Genomic DNA, 20,441 nt, shown 5'->3' with positions numbered 1-20,441 from the left:
CCTCTCTAGCAGGATAAATCAGAGAGACTGGCCTGAAGAGCAATATATCAGCCCTTCTTAATATGCTGTAGCAATAATATCAAAGGACTACTTTATCTTCCCGATTATTTGAAATACATTCCTCAGCTCCCAGTTATCATCCTCAATTATGTCTGGTTAAGGCAGCAAGTAATTGTAACAAATTAATTCCACATTGTGAGCTGCACCATTTCTCCATGACAAGGAACATTATCATTCAGGTTTACCATCAATATATTTTTACTCTGGATACTAGTCACAAGAAATTAATATTTGCCCTCCCTTCACTGAGAAGCCTTGGCACAGTGGTGGTGCAGTCAATTCAGCATAAAAATCCCTAAAATGTCTTTAGCTTTGCGTTCTTCATTGGATTCTGTCAATTTAATCAGAATTTTAAGTAAGAATATTAATATTTAAAGGTCCACCCCTGGAGATGATGCATTTTGTCTTTTTCTTCTTGAAGACACCTGCTGAGTGTAAGTAATGGCCTAACATTTTGGCAATCAGTTACATCCGCGGTCATCCCAGCATCCAGAAATATCCTGCCCAAGGTCAAATTATTGCCAACAATAAAAGGAAAAAAAAAGATTATTTAAGTAAGTAAGTAAATAAATATCACTAGGACTATTAAACCCCGCTGATGTTGGTAGATGGTGGAAATTCTCGACCCTCCCCACAATTACACCGCCCCCCCCGCAATATTCAAAAAGTTTCACTGCATGAATGTGTGATGGTGTACTTGCTGTACAGCTGTTTCTACACTACAGCTTTGGAATGTGCTCCTGAATGTATTTTCAAAAGTTGTCCATCGGGATTGAGGCCAAATATGATCTTGTATCAAAACACCAATGATCATCTTGAAACTTGTTCCAAACATGCAATTGAGTGGGGCTTCAGCTCCCCTGAATACGTGCTGTAAATTTCATTGTGTTTAATGACCAGGCTATGAAGCATCTTCATTAGTCATTTACGATGGGTAGACAAAGGAAACTGATAACTCTCCATCCTTAAAAATGGTGAAAAGATGGCTGCACGCAGCCTGATTTAATTTTACACCAGAATGTAAAGCATACATTGAAAGAAGCTGTCTGATGAAGCAGACGCCTTCAAGCAGGCTTTCTTCAGCCATACACAAGAGAGGATAATCCACCTCTTTGTAAGCAGGTCTGTGATTTTCTTTAATCATCATACACAAAGGAAGTCTTCTACTCATGCACCTCAGATAAGATATCCAGAGGGCAGGACTTAGCTATGGTCATAAGTCTACCGACATTAACAGAACTACATGGACAGCAGGTGTCAGGATGAGGATCTGGTTTACATTCATTGATATGTGTTGTGAAATTTATTGTTTTACAGCAGCAGTACAGTGTAATACATAACATGTAAAATAGATTGTAATAAGGAATATATAAAAATAAGTAAGTCGTGCAAAAAGAGAGCAAAAATATTGAGACGGTGTTCAAGAGTCGTCTGTTCAGAAATCTGATGGTAGAGAGGAAGAAGCTGTTCCTAAAACGCTAAGTATGTGTCTATAGGCCCCTGCACCTCATCCCTGATGGTAGTAACGAGAAGAGCATTTTTTGGGGTTAGCACATATACCAAATAACTTCAGCAAATGACTTCAGTCACCAGTCTTCAGATGCGAATATGAACTGTGGATTAAATCTAAAACACAACTCTGAACAATGGGCTCCTAAGACTGTGAACCGCAGTTGATTGGAAGACCAGACAATGCTGATTAAATTCATTATTTGGGTGTCAGTCCTGTGGGAGGTGTGAGGATGGTATGTAGTTCAAAGGAAGCATTGCAAATATGGAATTTTCCTTTGATCTTTAGCTTATATCGTGTAGAGTTGGGTCAAGCAGATCTTTCATTCCAAGAGCGTCTCAGCATGATGTCTGTTGTGTCTCATTTTGTCCAATAAAGACACTACCCCATATCTACAAGTACTTCTCTCCAGTGACTGTTCACACGTCAGCATCCTGGGTGGTGGGGTCCTTAATGATGGATGCCACCTTTTGAGATATTGTGGTGACCCACTTACTGCACAGGCGAACCAGCTCACAAATAGCCAGCGCATGGGGGGAGACTTTGGTAATGTACCTCTGATGTCATTTCCGCCCGGAGAGGGCGTGCGCTAGGGATTAAATGCCAGCGCCGCAAAGTTTGAATAAACTAGTCTCGAAACGACTTACCGACTGCGTGTCGTTATTTCAGCGCTGTGTGTAGCACATCGCTACAATATCACTTTTTGAAAATGTCCTCGATGGCTGATAGGCTTGCGTCCATGATGGGGCTGCCTGAGTTTACAGCCCTCTGTGGCTTTTTTTTATGCTGTGCATTAACGCCACCACAGTAGATGGTTTGCAAGCAGTTAGAAAGCTCTCTATGGTACATCTGTCAAAATTTGCTAGTGTCTTTGGTGACATACCAAATCTCCTCAAATTCCTAACCAAATATAGCTGTTGGTGTGCCTTCTATGTAATTGTATCCACGTTGGACTTCAGAGACGTTGACACTTAGGAACGTGAAACTGCTCGTCCTTTCCACTGCTGATCCCCCCAATGAGGTTTCTTGTGTGTTCCCTTGACTTCCCTTTCTGAAGTCCGCAATCAATTCCTTGGTCTTACTGATGTTGAGTGCAAGGTTGTTGTTGCAACACCACTCAGACAGCTGATCTTTTCCACTCCCGTATGCCTCTTTGTCACCATCTGAGGTTCTAACAACAGGTGTGTCGCCTGTGAATTTATAGATGCCTGGCCACGTAGTCATTGGTAGTCATTGGTGTAGAGAGATCGGAGTAGCAGGCTAAGCTGTGTCCTTGTCTAATGATTTAGACGAGGGAATTAAATGCAGCATCTCCAAGTTTGCGGATGACACGAAGCTGGGCGGCGGTGTTAGCTGTGAGGAGGATGCTAAGAGGATGCAGGGTGACTTGGATAGGTTAGGTGAGTGGGCAAATGCATGGCAGATGCAATTTAATGCGGATAAATGTGAGGTTATCCACTTTGGTTGCAAGAACAGGAAAACAGATTATTATCTGAACGGTGGCCGATTAGGAAAAGGGGAGATGCAACGAGACCTGGGTGTCATTGTACACCGGTCATTGAAGGTGGGCATGCAGGTACAGCAGGCGGTGAAAAAGGCAAATGGTATGTTGGCATTCATAGCAAAAGGATTTGAGTACAGGAGCAGGGAGGTTCTACTGCAATTGTACAAGGCCTTGGTGAGACCGCACCTAGAATATTGTGTGCAGTTTTGGTCCCCTAATCTGAGGAAAGACATTCTTGCCATAGAGGGAGTACAGAGAAGGTTCACCAGATTGATTCCAGGGATGGCAGGACTTTCATATGAAGAAAGACTGGATCGACTAGGCTTATACTCACTGGAATTTAGAAGATTGAGGGGGGATCTTATTGAAATGTATAAAATTCTAAAGGGATTGGACAGGCTAGATGCAGGAAGATTGTTTCCGATGTTGGGGAAGTCCAGAACGAGGGGTCACAGTTTAAGGATAAAGGGGAAGCCTTTTAGGACCGAGATGAGGAAAAACTTCTTCACACAGAGAGTGGTGAATCTGTGGAATTCTCTGCCACAGGAAACAGTTGGCGCCGGTTCATTGGCTATATTTAACAGGAAGTTAGATATGGCCCTTGTGGCTAAAGGGATCAGGGGGTATGGAGAGAAAGCAAGTACAGGGTTCTGAGTTGGATGATCAGCCATGATCATACTGAATGGCGGTGCAGGCTCGAAGGGCCGAATGGCCTACTCCTGCACCTATTTTCTATGTTTCTATGTCCCTGTTGATTTTCAGCAAAGAGCAGACATTATTTCTCATCTGGTCTGACTGTGGTCTCCTGATGAGGAAGACAAGGATCCAGTTGCAGAGGGAGGTACAGAAGCCCTGATTTTGAAGCTTATTAGTTAGTACTGAGGGGATTATTGTGTTGAATGCTGAGCTGTAATCAATAGAGAGCAGCTGTTGTCAATGTAGTCCAATGCCCAGTGGAGAGTCAGTGACATTGCATCCACTGTAGCCCAATTGTGATGGGAAGCAAAGAACAATGGGTCCCACTCCTTGCTTAGGCAAGAGTTAATTCAAGTCCTGCCCAACCTTGCAAAGCATGCAGAGCTGCAGGTAGTTGCTCTCATACTCTTTTACTGTTGTGATCCATCCAACAAACTTCTGCCCTCCTACTTCAAATGTCAGTAGCAGGTTATTAATAAAAGCAAAATAGCTTCCAGTATATTTGCAAATCAAACTCTAAAATTTAATACATTATGGTCTGGAAATTCATTGATACCAAAGGGAATGCTAATATGTGATTGTGCAGCTCTCCAATAACATTCAAAAGTTGCCCAAGGCAACAATATTCAAAAGTGTCGGAGCACTAAAGCTCGGGATGCTACTGAATCGTCTTCCACTTTCCTTGAAGAGTTTTTGTCATTTCACCGCATATCAAGAACGGTTTCAGGTAAGTCTGGGGACACGTCCAGAAGCAGCAGATAGATGGGAGATAACGTCACAAAACACTATCCGAGATTCATTTTCTTACAGGCATTCACAGAAGAACGAAGAAATACAACAGAGTCAATTAAAAACTGCACAGTACTGACAAACAATCAAAGTGCAAAAGAAGACAAATTGTGTAAATACAAAAAAATTAATAATAACAATAAATAATTAAACAATATTGAGAACATGAGTTAGAACGTACAACATAGAACATAGGAAATCTACGCACTTTACAGGCCCTTCACCCCACAATGCTGTGCTGACTGTCCCCTCATGTTATCCATTTCAGCCCTGGGAAAAAGCCTCTGACTATCCACACGATCAATGCCTCTCATCATCATATGCACCTCTAAAAGGTCACCTCTCATTTAAAACAGAGACACGGAGAAATTTCTTTAACCAGAGGGAGGTGAACTTGTGGAAATTTGTACCACAGGCAGCTGTTGAGGCAAGGTCATTAGATGTATTTAAGGCAGCGATCGATAGGTTCTTGATTAGAAAGGTGATATGCAGAAAGCTGAGTGACACTGAGCAGGGGAGAAAAAAAGGATTAGCAATCATTGAGTCGCAGAGCAGACTCAGTGGGCCAAATGGCCTAATTCTGCTCCTATGTCTTATGGTCTTGTAAAGCTACTGTGACACTGTAATTTCATTTGGGATCAATAAAGTATCTATCTATATTTTCTTTTATACTTTCCTCACCAACTCTACCTCACATTTTTCTTGTTCAGAAAAAAAGGATGTTCTTCTTTTGCTTACATTAGCTAAATCTTGCAGTCATTGAGGAAAATAAATGAAGTGAACAAAATTGAGCTCCACTGAAAGACAGCCAAAGCAGTAAAATATCTGAATCATAATTATGATGTGGGTAACGTTTGATACAAATTACATATATTAAACAAGTGAGACAGGACACATTTCTATTCAACTAAAGAAATTAAGTGATTATTAGATTGTGAGTGTAGGGTCCAATAGATTGACAATACATGGATTTTGAATCAGAAGGACCAGACAGAAACTGGACCTTCCTTACTCTGAAGTGTGTAAGATGTTCGCAGTTAAATTTAGGTGAGATAATTTTGGTCAGAATTATTCTGGACCCAGCCATCTGCCTATGCTTACTATTTCTGGATGTGGTGCATCAGACAAGCTAACCTCCACATTTGGAAGTGTTCTGTGATGTGAAGAGGGTTCCAAGCAGAGAGTAGGTAGCAGGTATCATATCCCGAGGCCCTGGCCCTGAAATACCTTGACAATAATTTGTCAAAGACTCTTGAATTATTTTTAAATGCTTCTTAAAAACTATTCAGTTGGATTTAAGTTATAACAATTACTTGAGAATATTAACAGAACTAAAAATAAATTTAATTAATGGAGCCACTATTTCAGTGTCACACCTCCTCGGTATGAGGCTGAGGGCCCACATCCAGAAAAGATCCCCTCTCCCTCTTCAGCAAATAACTGTGCCTTTGCTGGGATTAGTTATGAACCCAGAGGTGGAGCACTAAGTGGAAGTGGAAGTTCAGAACATGATGTGATTATCATTTTCTTTGGAACTATTAGCCAGCAGTCAGCTGAATCCACCCAATATTTCTGTAGCACTTGTTCTGTTTAATGATCTGAATCACATTTTTTCCCAGTGACAAAAGCTTTCCCCAATACTGATTGCCTTCTAATCTCCAATGATATTGTTCCCAAATAATTATTTTTGCCTTTGGCAATAGCTTATCCACAACAACAAAAAGAAATACATGATTGGTAATAAGTAGCAATCTCACATTAACAGGTCACAAGATGTTCAGGGTAGGAAATTGAATCAATATCACGTTGGTGCATTTGCTATGTGCTTGGAGGTACTTTGTGAGGGTAAAACAAAGATCACATTTAGCTCTGCTTTTCATGACCTGAAAACACCCATTGTTCCACAAATAAAAGTGCCACTGCAGCTCACATAATTTTACAATACAGATATATATTATAAATCTACTTGCCTAAACTGGAATGCCAAACTGTCACTTAAAGTTCAAAGATTTAAACAGTATTTTTAAACATTGTTAGAGTAATCTTATAAAATGTCTAATGTGGAACGCTTGAGCCCATTCCTTCAGTTCCATAAATTATCATGCACCGACTACGGAGCTACATTTCGATATATCACACTACAGGCTTATGACAGAATGAGTTCAGCTCATTTCCTCAATTGTTCTCCGGAGAGATGAAGTGAACTGTTTGCCTGGAATGGAAACTGATGTCAGTTTTAGTTCAGATTTCAGAAGCAGTATGAAAAGAAACATAGATCTAATAATCAGAAGAAAATGCAATGTATGACTTCTCTACTTTTTCTTTGAAGTACATAAAATTGACTGTATTAATGAATGGCAACTCCGTGGCTTTGGAGTAAATTTTCATTCTTCTCACTGTTTTTAAGCCATGAGTGTGAAGTGAGATCCACTAGTAAGGCCTAAAGGTGAACACATTTGTCTGCTTGGCCCTGCTCTTCCTAGTACGGCCTACATGGTGCTTATATTAAAAAAAAGTAATGAACAAGTTTGGCGGGAGGATGGGAAACAGAGCACCAGGTCAGAAAATAGAAGGATGGACAGGAAGGTAGATGCCGGGGTTTGTAAAAACAAGCAGGAGCAAAGTAATAGATATGATAGGATGGATAGTTTGAAGTGTGTGTATTCTAATGCTAGGAGTATTATGTGTAAAGGTGACAAACTTAGGAGCGTAGATCAGTACATGGAACTATAATGTTGAGGCCAGCACAGAGACTTGGTTGAGAGAGACAGACAGGAATGGGTGCTTAATGTCCCAGGATTTCTATGTTTTAGAAACAATAGAGCGGGAGGTAAAAGAGGAGGGGGAATTGCACTACTAATCAAGGACAATATCACAGCTACACTCAGAGGGAACATAATGAAGGCTTGTCCACTGAGTCCAATGGTGAGAACTCGAAAATAGGAAAGGTGCAATCACTCTGATAGGATTGTACTATGGCCACCAGGACATTGAGGAACAGATATACAGGCAGATTAATGAAAGGTGTAAAAACAATAGGGTTGTTACCATGGGGGACTATAAACCGGACCCTCCTGGCACAAGAAACTTAAATGTAGCAGTTTGCTAGGAGCATTCAGGAAGGTTTCTTAAAACAATATGTAGATAGCCCAACAAGAGGTACTGCACTGGACCTGGTGCTGGATAATGAGTCTGGTCTGGTGACCAAACTTTCGGTGGGTGAACAGTTAGGGAATGGTGACCACAACACCTTAAGTATTAAGGTAGCTATAGGTATCGATAAATATGGACTGTACATTGGAGTAGGGCACATTACGAGAGTATTAGGCAGAGAACTAGGGAGAGTTAATTGGGAAAGTCCACACCTGTCATGTGGAAGGTGTTTAAAGACTAACTGCACTGAGTATAGGACAGGTATGTTCAAATCAGAAGGAAGGACAAAGACAGCAAGGTAAGAGAAGTTGAATGTCGAGAGAGATGCTGAATTTAGTCAAGAAGGAAAGAAGGAAAGTATGTAAAGCTTAAGAAGAGCACTTGAGGGTTATAAAGAAGCCAGAAAAGTACTCTAGAAGGGAATTTAGAAAGCCAGGAGGGGCCATGAAAAGTCCTTGTCAAGTACGATTAAAGGGAATCCCATGGTATTCTATACAAACATCAAGAGCAAGAAGATAATCAGGGAGAGGGTAGGACCACTCGAGGATAAAAAGGGAGGGAGAACATTTGTTTGGATGCCAAGGATGTGGGTGAGGTTCTTAATGTATACTTTACATCAGTATTTACCAATGAGAAGGATATGGTGAGTACGGAGATCAGTGTTTTGTGTATTGAAATGCTAAGGGCTTTCAAGGTAACGGAGGAGGTAGTATTGGGTCTCTTAAAGATCATTAAGGTGGATATGTCCCAGGGCCTGATGGGATACACCCCAGGTTATTGAGAGAGGCAAGAGTAGAGACTGCTGGGGCCTTGACCAATATCTTCATGTCTTCCCTAGCCACTGGTGAGCTCCCAGTGGACAGGCGAGTAGCTAATAATTGTTCTATTATTCAAGAAGGAAATTAGCGATAATTCTGGAAACAATACACTGGTGAGTCTCACATCAGTGGGTATGCTAGTTACTGGAAATAAATCTTAAGGATAGGATTTATGAGCATTTGGAAAACCAGGGACTAATTAAGGAGAGCCAGCATAGCTTTGTGTGTGATAAGTCATGACTTACTAACTTGATTTACTTCTTCGATGAGGTGATGAAGGTAGAGCTGTGGATGTTGTTTACATGGATTTTAGTAAGGCTCATCCAGAAGATTAAATGCATGGGGTCCATGGTGAATTGGCTGTTCGGATTCTGAATTGGTTTGCCCATAGAAGAAAGAGGGTAGCTGTTGAAGGGATTTATTCTAGTAGGAGGTCTGTGATTAGTAATGCTCTGCAGGGATCTGTACAGGGACCTCTGCTGTCTGTGATGTATATAAATGACCTAAATAAAATGTAGATGGGTGGTTTAGTACATTTGTAGATGGTACGAAGATTGGTGGTGTTGTGGATAGCGTAGAAGACTGACAAAGAATATAACAGGATCAGCTGCAGATATGCGCAAAGAAATGGCAGATGGAGTTTAACCTGGCCAAATGTGAAATGTAGCACATTGGTAGGTCAAATGTGAAGAGACAGTATACTCCCCGAAAGTGGTGACACAGGTTGATAGGGTGTTTAAGAAGGCAAATTGCATGCTTTTCTTTATTAATCAAGGCACTGCATTCAAAAGTCAGTAAGTTATGTTGCAACTTAATAAAATTCAAGTTTGGCTGCTTCTGGATTATTCCACACAGTTCTGGTTGCACGATTTTAGGAAGGATGCCGAGGCTTTGGGGAGAGTGCAAGAGAGGCTCACCAGCTGTCTGGATCAGAGGGCATGTGCTATAATGAGAAGTTGGACAACTTTGGGTTGTCTTCTCTGAAGTGCTGGAGGCTGAGGGAAGATCTGATAGGTGTTTTTAAGATTATGAGAGTCATAGGTGGAGTAGACCAACAATATCTTGTTCCAAGGGTTGAAATGTCAGAGGGCATGCATTTAAGGTATGAGTGATTAGCTTCAAAGGAGAAGTGAGGGGCAACATTTTTACATAGAGATTTGTGGGTGCCTGGAATATGTTGCCTGGGGTGGGGATGGAGGCAGAAACCTTAGGGGCTTATAAGAGATGTTTAGATAGGCTCATGAATGTGTGGAATATGGAAAGATATGGACATTGTGTAGTGATTAGTTTAGTTAGCCTTCGATTACCAATTTAATTGGTTCAGTACAACACTGTGGCCCAAAGGGCCTGGTCCTGCACTATACGGTTCTACAGCTGATGTTCTAAAATGCCAGTTAGTTCATGGAATACTTTCTGAATGAATTCTCAAAATACCAGCAAATGGGGAATTGAATGTTACACTGTAACTAAAAGTAATGAAGAAAGATCAAATTTAGTTCACGCATCTTATACAAGAACAATCACGGCTGGAGTTTGACTGGACATTATCCAGAATGTTTTTGTTTATCATTGAGGAAGCATAGAGAAATCCTGTGCCAGTTACTTTATTAGAAAGCAAATCCTCAATCTGTTTGAGAGAATACAAAATCATTTCTTTTCAGCCCAAGGGAGAATATACACCTTTCATAATTTTTTGCAGTTCCATTCAAGGAGAAGACCAGAACCACTAAGAATGCTTGGTAACTTTCTCAACTAACAGATGCTTAATTAAAATGGATTTATCCCATATAAACACAAATACTCCATGTACAATACACCAAAAATACTCAAACCAATAACAGAGCTAACTAATCTCAACTGCATGCCCAGTATCTCACTTGAATTAGATCTGTATTTAAGTAACATGCAATTTTGTGAACAAACAGAATTAAGATGATTAAAATCTGGAATGATCTCAGCTGATTTGAAGAATTTCTAATAGGAAAATGTGACACTCTGTTCAAATACTGCAAACAGACTCAAGAGTTCAAGCAGCTAAAACATGGCTAAAGTGGCACAAGATTTTGAGAAAGGAGCCTTCAGGTTAGCATTTAATCTTTAAGGGTATGTTCTGTAAGTATGTGCTCTATCCAAAACCATGTGGTCTGTCCAGAGTAAAATACATTTTGACATATCCGTAGATATGATTCATGAACTCTTAAGCTTTAAAAGGGCTCAGATTCCTCTTCAAGGTCGACCTAAGTTTTCAGATCAATTTAAAGCCCCGTGAGGAATGCGCAATAATGACATCAGTGTTCCACGTACTGAAATAGTGCCACACCAACATTGTAACAAAAACTTTAAAGGGAAAGAAGGTCCTGGCCTATTCTATCTCATTACTTTGGGTACAGGTATGTCTATGTTTCCCTATATTAAGTATATGACAGTAGATGCCCACTAAAAATCAGGATATTGGAAGATCACAACGGGGGTCAGCATCAGTGCCAACAGAAGATGTAGATATTTCAGGCCGAGACCCTGCATCAGGAATGCAGCTGCCTACCACGGTTCTTTGCAAAAGTCTTGCTGACCTCTCCCTACCAAATGTCGCTGTCAGACCTCGATATCTTAGCCTTCAGATCCCACCTTTGATGTTGTCTGTCCCAAGGCCTGCACCTAGAGATCAGGACCCCAAGGACTTGAATCAGGCATCCGTTTTAATAGCATGTAAATGAAAAGCAGATTTAGGCTACCCTGAATGATCTTCTGCACAAATACAACAAAAGTTTAACCTTGCACTCCAGCATTTTAAGGAGAAAGTTGTAACTGTTTACAATTACACCCACATCCTCTTGATTCCCCCAAAGCTCTGATAACTATGACAGTTCTGTCCTGCCAGTGCCCACTAACTTCACCTTCTCATCCTCTATTCCTGAATGACTCACTCTGCTTGCTTCTGAATCCTAAACTGCATCAATAAAATGACTGCTGGTATTATCCCCAACCTCCCTGCTCTGCCCCAATCCAGGCAGCAGCCATTTGCTCCCACTGTCTTTTAAGTAAATGCCATTTTCAACCTTGAAATATCTTTCAAAATGGCTTTGTGTTTTCCCAATGCCCTTTCACATCAATGACCTAATTTATCTCTTTTTTTCCAAATTTTCTTGTCATGACCTATTTTAGATGTGTTAATTTTTTTTTTAAAGTTCATTTGAAATAGTTGCATTTTCTTTTGTTCTCCATCACGAAATAAAGACAGGGATTGAAATGCATCCTTGGTTGGCTTCAACTGAACAAACACCTTACAAATGTTTATCACAATGAACAAGAGCACTCTTTCCAATTATTGAACCTATCAGGGCCTGCTAGTGCATCTTCCAGATTTTGAATGATAGCTCAGTTTCAGAATCCTTGCTACACTGGAGGTATACCAGTTACTGCTTCCAGCCAATACCAAACAACCTGCTGGAAGAGGAGAACAGCAGTGCTGAGAAAGGATTCTGAGGTTATTGGCAGACTGAGGAGGGGTAAAATGACAAAAGCTTTACCTTACCAGAATCTAGCGCTGACAGTGGTGTGCTCCTGCTTATTTACTTCCAGCAGCTGATAACTATCTTCACACTCACCTCCCCCCACCTTGCTTCATCTGCTATTTCCACCCCTTTTTTAAATCTCTTCTTTTCGCCATCTGAAAGATGGAGATCTTTCATCCAGCTACCACTGTCTTCCAACTCCACCCCCCTCACCACCCCTGCCTGGCACGACTTACTTTCCCGTCATCTTATACTCTTCCTAAGTCCACCAATCACCTCAGAAACCTTTTTCACCTCTCCCCTTCGCCTTTTAATACTGGCCATCTTGATCTTTATTCTCAGGCCTGATGCAGGGTTTTGACTTGAAATGACAACAATTCCTTTCCTCCTGCAGAGGTTGCATGACCCGCTGAGTTCTTCCTGCAGACTGTTCGTTGCTTCAGATCTCAGCACCTGCAGTCTCTTACCTCCTGTCCCTCTGGATATTTGCCAGGGAGGTTGTCCAATTGAATGATGATATCTACAAAAATCTGCAAACATTTTCCCTCCCCAAAGGTGTTGCAAATGACTTAGGAAATTAGTGTAAAATGGAAGAGTTATCAATTATTATCAACTATTATCAATGGAAGAGTTGTTATTCTCCTCTCAGCCAGCAGGGGTCACAATGCATTTGGGAACACATTTTGTGTCACTGTTCTAATTTTTGGCAGATACCATTTTGATATTTACAAAGTTGACAGTGCACTCGGCAGGCTTGAACAGAATAAACTTCTTGAAGGATGAAACTCAACCTCTGTTTTTTTTTAATAAGATAGTTCAATGTAAAATATAACATTTTGTGAGAAAATATCATTAAAAAACACAATAAACTCCATACCACCCAGAAACAAACACTGCTGTCATTTGAAAGAACTGAAAGAATAAGTCTTCACTTTATTTGTTACAATTTGTCCCAGAGATTCATTACTCTCTGGGAAATGAACCACCCGGCCTCAAACCAGTTCCTGGCTTACAACGTGAGACTGTACGCTCTGGTTCATTCTCATCCAGTGAGTTGTCATGAGTGAAAATATGTGAGGGACAGAGCAACAATCAGAGACAAGACACAGAGAAAAATGAACACAGACAATTCAACAATAAAAAAGGGCAAGTGATTTGTCTTAATTATGCATTAAAATGTTCCACGAAAAAGACAGAGGGCTTTTAAGTCTTTAGTAAAATAAACTAGCATTGATAGACTTAAGAAAAAAAAAGGAACAATCATATTTACCGTGTTCTAGCCGAGTCCATGTCCAATACTAACTTTGCTAAATGTTTCCTCTGCTTTTGGATGTTGGGAATGTCCACCTAAAGAGCAGAAACAATTATCATTTTCTTTCTCTGCTCAATCAAAAAGTCCAGCTGCATAGAAATGGATAACACACTTTTAATGCTGCAAATTACCAAATTAAAATACGCTATGGTGATTAGGCCACCACAACATTTAAATTAAATATATGTAACTTTCAATGAAGGTGCTATTTAATTCTAGAGAGTAAGTGTTCCTGGTAAAGAGATCATGCTCCTAATAATAACAACTTGGTGAGAAATCCGTGTCCTCCTAAACATGCAGCACAACTTCAGAGGATGTTTTACGCTATAGAACTGGAGGTAAGAGGGAAAGGATAAAGTCCACTTTAATGCCATGGCAATTGAATAGTACATGCAGAAAGTGGGTTATCTCACGAGGACAGGCTTGACTTATATTTGTTGAGATCCTGATGTGTCTCTACAAGATGAGTGTAGAGAACATGTTTCCTCTTCCGGAAGATTCACGAATATGGGGTGTCTGTTTAAAAATATGGGGCTCCATATTTAAGACAGAGATTTTAAAAATTCACAAAACAGTTGAGTCTTTGGCACTCTCTTCCTCAAACAGTGGTGGAAGAAGAATCTGAAAATTATTATGGCAGAGGTGAATAGAGACTTAATAAGCTGGAGGATGAAAGGTTATGACAAGAGGATGAGAATGCAGATTTGAGTCTACAATTGAAATAGCTATGATCTTATCCAAAGGTGGAGAAAGCTGAGGGGCCAAATGCTTACTCCTGCTCTGAGTTGTCGTTCCAGTATACAGACAGAAATGATTGAATGAATGGACACCATGAATAAAAGCAACAATTTGTACTTGTATAATATCTTACAAAGAACAAAACAATCTCAATTCCCTTTACTCAACATATCACACAAATTTTGACACTAAGTTGCATAAGCAGTGTTGGTGTAGATAACTAAAACCTTGGTGAAGTAGGTGGGTCTTAGGAATACCATGAAGGAGAAAAGTTAAGACAGTTTAGGAAAGAAATTGGAGGACATTTAGGGCCAAGGAGGCTGAAACCAAAGGCAACAATAAAAGAGCAAATAGATTTGGGGAAGTGTGATTACCCCAGAGGATATAAAGCAGGTGATTCTGACAAAAGGGAAATGCGAGGATATGAAGGGAGGTGATACAAAAGGCAGGGAGTTATAAAATCCAGGTGTTACCTAGCCAGGTTCCACTGAGGGCACAAACTACAGGAGAGACTGGTAACTTAGGGCACTGGAAGCCAAGTGTGGTAGACCTCAGCTTTATGGAGAACATGAGGTTAAGAGTGAGGATGAAAAGCAGAAAGGATAACAAAAGTGTCACTATAAGTTTCAGCAACAGACCAAGTTCAGGAGAGGCGTCACTGAATGACGCTCTTTAAGTGAGAACAGGTGTACTTATTGAGAGCCTGGATGTGTGGACTGTAACTCATTCTAGCCTCCAAAATGGTAGCAAGATTGCCAAAACCCTTGTTTAGATTCAACGAAGTGCCAGGATAAGGGAAGGAATCAGTAAGTGGATGCAGTATAGAGCCAGGAAATTAAGCTTGCAATGACAGCCAAAGGCACTGGCTTCAGCCTTCCCAATACTTAGCTCGAGAAAATTTCTGCTGGTCCAGTACTGCCAACTGGGAGACAGTGGTGTGTAAAGCTATTTCTGGGGTTCAGCAAGTGCCTGCTAAATAAATGGGATGAAGGATAGACTCTCAAGTTAGAGCTGGTTAAAAAAAACAAACCATTACAGATGGTCCTTTGGTTAGTGAATTTACTCAATGTATTGCAGTTTTATTTCAGGCTTTAAGCATTTAATATTTTTCAAAGAAAGAGCTTCTGGCCCTCCATGAAAATCACAAAGAATTTCTTACCTCAGCCAACACAAATAACGGCTCTATCACATCCCTTTCTATCTGCAGCTCAAACAGGATGAGTTCCTGGGCTAACCTATCCTCCGTGTCACCACACATCTTCAGCATCTTCCTGCACAATAAAAAGACAGAAACAATTTACATGCAGCTCTCATAAACAATTAACCACTAAATAAACTGTGTAATGATGAAATATGTTCTTCTCTTACCCTCCATTTATTTTTAGCTTTAGAGAAAAAAACAGGAATTCCAATTACATATTTGCAACCTTCCAGAAACAACAAACAGATTTTGTAGATGTCTATACTTTCTTTCTTGTATTAAGGGAGCCAGAGAGTAATTTAGGAGAATTTTGGATAGTCTTTTTTGAACCAAACATTGGTGCAACATTTTGCATCAATCAAGAAGAACAACTATTGATAGTGCACTTAATTGACAATTGATATGTTATTTATTTAACAAATTAACACCCACAGTGGCTTTTCACGCCAGCAGATAATCTGTAAGAACTCTGTTATACACACCAGTTTTAGCCCTGGGGGGATATATATCGAATAGCAGGATATTTGACACAAGATATCAGTATTTCTTCCTTATTACAATGTTTCCTACTGTGGCCTAATCATTTGAACATATTAAACTCTACAATCCCAATTTTAAAAAACTCAAACAGTGATAACTGAATGAGATATTGATTTTGGAAAACATTTTGACTTTGATGCTTGTAACCAAACCGTAAGAGTTGAGATCATTGAGCCTCTGTGAACCTTGTTCTGCAATTATGCTTCCATTTGCAACCAGCTTGATTCTGCTGGCAGAGGGGGATTCAGTGCCTGTCCACCCCAGCAAGATGAAATTAATTATTCAATTCCTATGACACCAGAATGATACAACAGCTGGCACTGCTGCTGCACAGCTCCAGTGACCCGAGTTTGGGTGCTGTCTGTGCGGAGTTTGCACACTCTTTGTAAGTGTGTGGATCTCCCCTGGTTGCTCAAGTTTCCTTCCAGACCCCCAAGGATGTGCTGTAGATTAACTGGCTAATGTAAACTGCCATCTAGTGTGGTGAGTGGCAGGAAAACTGCGGAAGAGATTTGGGTATGCTAAAGAAAATGGGTTGCAAGGAAATACAGTATACAGAGGGCAGCCGGGATGAGAATGTTCTGTTGCAATAAATTAATGACTTAAATAGCCTCTTACGATGTCACAAGAAAATATGAATTACTGTAATTTTTTGCTGTTTACTCTGCATACATTGGCTATTATTTTATTACATAAATAGTTATAAAGATGATTCAAAAAAAGGAAAATGCTTGATTACAACTTGACAACTTGATAAGTTGCTACATCAATGCTAATGTTTTTCTTTTGTTTGTACTCTAATGACACAGCTGAGATCGTTGAGAAATAGACAGGGACTTATTAGGGAGAGTCAACACGGCTTTGTGTGTGGTAGGTCATGTTTAACAAATCTATTAGAGTTTTTCGAGGAGGTTACCAGGAAAGTGGATGAAGGGAAGGCAGTGGATGTTGTCTACATGGACTTCAGTAAGGCCTTTGACAAGGTCCCGCATGGGAGGTTAGTTAGGAAGATTCAGTCGCTAGGTATACATGATGAGGTAGTAAATTGGATTAGACATTGGCTCAAAGGGAGAAGTCAGAGAGTGGTAATGGAGGATTGCTTCTCTGAGTGGAGGCCTATGACTAGTGGTGTGCCACAGGGATCAGTGCTGGGTCCATTGTTATTTGTCATCTATACCAATGATCTGGATGATAATGTGGTAAACTGGATTAGCAAATTTGCTGATGATACAAAGATTGGAGGTGTAGTTGTCAGTGAGGAAGGTTTTCAAAGCTTGCAGAGGGATCTGGACCAGCTTGAAAAAATGGGCTGAAAAATGGCAGATGCAGTTTAATACAGACAAGTGTGAGGTATTGCACTTTGGAAGGAAAAACCAATATAGAACATACAAGGTAAATGGTAGGGCACTGAGGAGTGCAGTAGAACAGAGGGATCTGGGAATACAGATACAAAATTCCCTAGAGGTGGTGTCACAGGTAGATAAGGTAGGAAGGAGAGCTTTTGGTGCATTGGCCTTTATAAATCAAAATATGGAGTATAAGAGTTGGAATGTTATGGTGAGGTTGTATAAGGCATTGGTGAGGCCAAATTTGAAGTATTGTGTGCAGTTTTGGTCACTGAATTACAGGAAAGATATTAATATGGTTGAAAGAATGCAGAGAAGGTTATAGAGAAACTGAGTTACAGAGAAATGTTGAATAGGTTAGGACTTTATTCTCTGAAGCGTAGAAGAATGAGTGGAGATTTGATAGAGGTATATAAAATTATGATGGGTATAGATAGAGTGAATGCAAGCAGGCTTTTTCCACTGAGGCTAGGGGAGAAAAAAAAACATAGAACATGGGTGATGGGTGAAGGGGGAAAAGTTTAAAGAGAACATTAGGGGGGGGCTTCTTCACACAGAGAGTGGTGGGAGTGTGGAATGAGCTGCCACATGAAGTGGTAAATGCGGACTCATTATTAACATTTAAGAAAAACTTGGGACAGGTACTTGGATGAGAGGTGTATGGAGGGATATGGGCCGGGTGCAGGTCAGTGGTACAAGGCAGAAAAATGGTTCGGCACAGCCAAGAAAGGCCAAAAGGCCTGTTTCTGTGCTGTAATGTTCTATGGTTCTAAATGGGACTGCCAAAACATTCTTCTGGGAAAGATTACAATTTTAAGAGAAACTTGTTTCTTATGCTTCGAACATCATCTTAATCTAGATCTTCACTGCAGATTGAGGCATTGTCAAAAATATTTCTCATTCTCTATAATTCTTTTTAATTAACAGAAAATACCCAGTGCAAACTAATGAACAGGACTTGTCTAGAAGATGATTTTAATGTACAGGTCTCCTCAAGTGTACATTATTAAAACATATAGGCTTTCAGTGTGATGAAAATAAGTCCTTCAAGCAAGGCCACAGCTACAAGGACTAACATTACTCTTGACTTCACAGTCAGAATAAATCATCCAGCTTTATCTAAAGCTGAACTGTGGATATTCAGCTACTCCATGTTGCATAGTTTGGCCAAAACTAACAAAAATACATCATTCTGGGTGGATCCTGTCAAAATCTGGCTTTGAAACTAAGCTCTGGCTTTAGGTTTAACGACCAAGTTTAATGTTAGATGACTCAACCCAAAATTAATTTTGAAGCTATTGGTTTGGGAATGTTGTGCATTACATGCTTAAGACTGTTGTTTGTACAGAGGAACCACACACCAGTATACGAAATTTCTAAATATTGTTTCAGTGCAAAGTGGAGCCACGTCACACTAAAATCGTTAAATAAAACTGCTTGCCTTGAGTTTCATTCTATTTGAAGGTCTAATAGCTCACTTGACCAGTTGTTAATATCACTTGTGCAGTGTTAAGCTTAAATTGCTTCTGTAGGAAAATTTCATACCAGTGTCTGAAAACCACAAGGGCAAACTAGCTACAGTGTAATAGATAGTAGAATAACAAGGCTTCTCTGCATGAACATTAGATGTCCAACTCAGTACAGTATTACCCTTCTCAATTGACCTACATGAAACACTGTGGCAGAAAAGCAGCGTCCATCACCAAGTACATCTCTCTTCTCGCTGCTGCCATCAGGAAGAAGATACAGGAACCCCAGGACTCACCTCACCAGGATTAGGGACAGTTACTACCACTCAACCATCAGGCTCTTGAACCAAAGGGGATAACTTCACTTGCCCCATCACTGACATATTCCCACAACCAATAAACTGACTTTCAAGGTCTCTTCATCTCATGTTCTTGATATTTATTGTTTATTTATTTACATTATTGTTTCTTCTTTTTGCATTCTTGTCTTCTGCACTCCGCTGGAATGCCTTAGTTGGACAATCTTTCATTGATTCTGTTACGGTTATTATTCTATAGATTCGTTGAGTATGCCCATAAGAAAGTGAATTTCAGGGTCGTATATGGTGAAATATGTATTTTGATGATAACATTTAATTTGAACTTTGGTCATAAAGAAGGAGGTGGACCATAATGGACTAAAGTTTCACCACTTCATCCACAAATAACAGGATCTGGATCTTTCAAGAAACTTTGAAACTACTGCGTAATGAGAAGTAAATTCAGGACCTTCCGAACAAAGGCTGGGTACTGATATTTTGCTCAGGACTGACTGGCACATGGAAAATTAAGGCTAAAATATCAAGGCAGAAGGGCAAGACCACCTTGTTCTGTTTAGTGGAATGAAACCAAAATTGCCAAAAAAGAGTTTATGCATGGATACAAGGATGTTTAACTGAACTAAAATTTTAATCAGGGACCTACAACCCAATTTGTATTTTTTTTCATTGTACTTAACCAAGGGAAAAGCAAATGGGAAACAGAGTGCCAACATGTTAGAACTAGAATGAAGGCCCACATGTGTGTTAAACAGCAAAAACAACTTGCTATAGACAGGTTAGGCAAGCCCACAGCTTATTGATCTGATCGAGTACAGTATGAATGGTTAAACTATTATTGGGAAGAGTTAATTCAATGAATGTCATCATGGTGGAGCTCAGTGTATGCAATTACAATCAGCTTCAGCTAAAATGGTCAAATGGATGGTCCACCTTAATTTCCTCCATAGACCTCCACCATCATAGAAGCCTACCTTCAACCAACTTGATTCACATCATGTGGTAAAGAAGCTGCTGAATGTGCTGAATACAGCAAAGACTATGGACAATAGTTACTACAAAAGCAGCTGATCTTTAGCCAAATTCTCTGTACAGATGCATGACTGTCAAGCAATAAATAAAATGGCCTGGATTTCCCTCTCCAGAAATTGTGCTGAATAAAATTGAGAGCCCTTTAACGCAATTTCGAGTTTATCTGTGTTAACAATCATATTGTGATGAAGTTCTGGGAAATGCAGGTGAATTCTTCATCTTGAGGACTTCCCACTCAAAGGTGTGTTCAGCCGTCAAGCTGAATCATGGGGAATTGGCTATACTCTACTTCCATGGCTGCTCACAGCAACATGGTCCCCCATTGACAGTAGATGAATGCAGATATTACAAGAGCCAAGGAAAATGCATGAAGAAAACATCATTCGTCTCCTGAAGGTTTTTATTTTGCTGCCTGCATTAATCCAACAAATGCACGGCAGATCA

At 40.1% G+C, this 20,441-nt stretch overlaps 1 protein-coding gene across 7 annotated transcripts in view; it reads right to left on the bottom strand.

The window, feature by feature from the left end:
- The window catches only part of arhgap44a (Rho GTPase activating protein 44a), a 283,281-nt gene that overhangs the window by 77,913 nt on the left and 184,927 nt on the right, over positions 1-20,441 (bottom strand). For all 7 annotated transcript variants that reach the window (XM_073025913.1, XM_073025914.1, XM_073025911.1 and 4 more), the window contains exons 5-6: positions 15,252-15,363; positions 13,313-13,389 (exon numbers count right to left, since the gene is read on the bottom strand). In XM_073025913.1, the coding sequence (XP_072882014.1) occupies positions 13,313-13,389; positions 15,252-15,363 (189 nt within the window). The remainder of the gene's footprint in view (positions 1-13,312; positions 13,390-15,251; positions 15,364-20,441) is intronic.

This window comes from Hemitrygon akajei, chromosome 22 (genome assembly GCF_048418815.1).
Source record: "Hemitrygon akajei chromosome 22, sHemAka1.3, whole genome shotgun sequence".
Classification (NCBI taxonomy): Eukaryota; Metazoa; Chordata; class Chondrichthyes; order Myliobatiformes; family Dasyatidae; genus Hemitrygon; species Hemitrygon akajei.
Note: the sequence above shows the minus strand (reverse complement) of the source record. Positions and strands in the feature narration are given on the sequence as shown.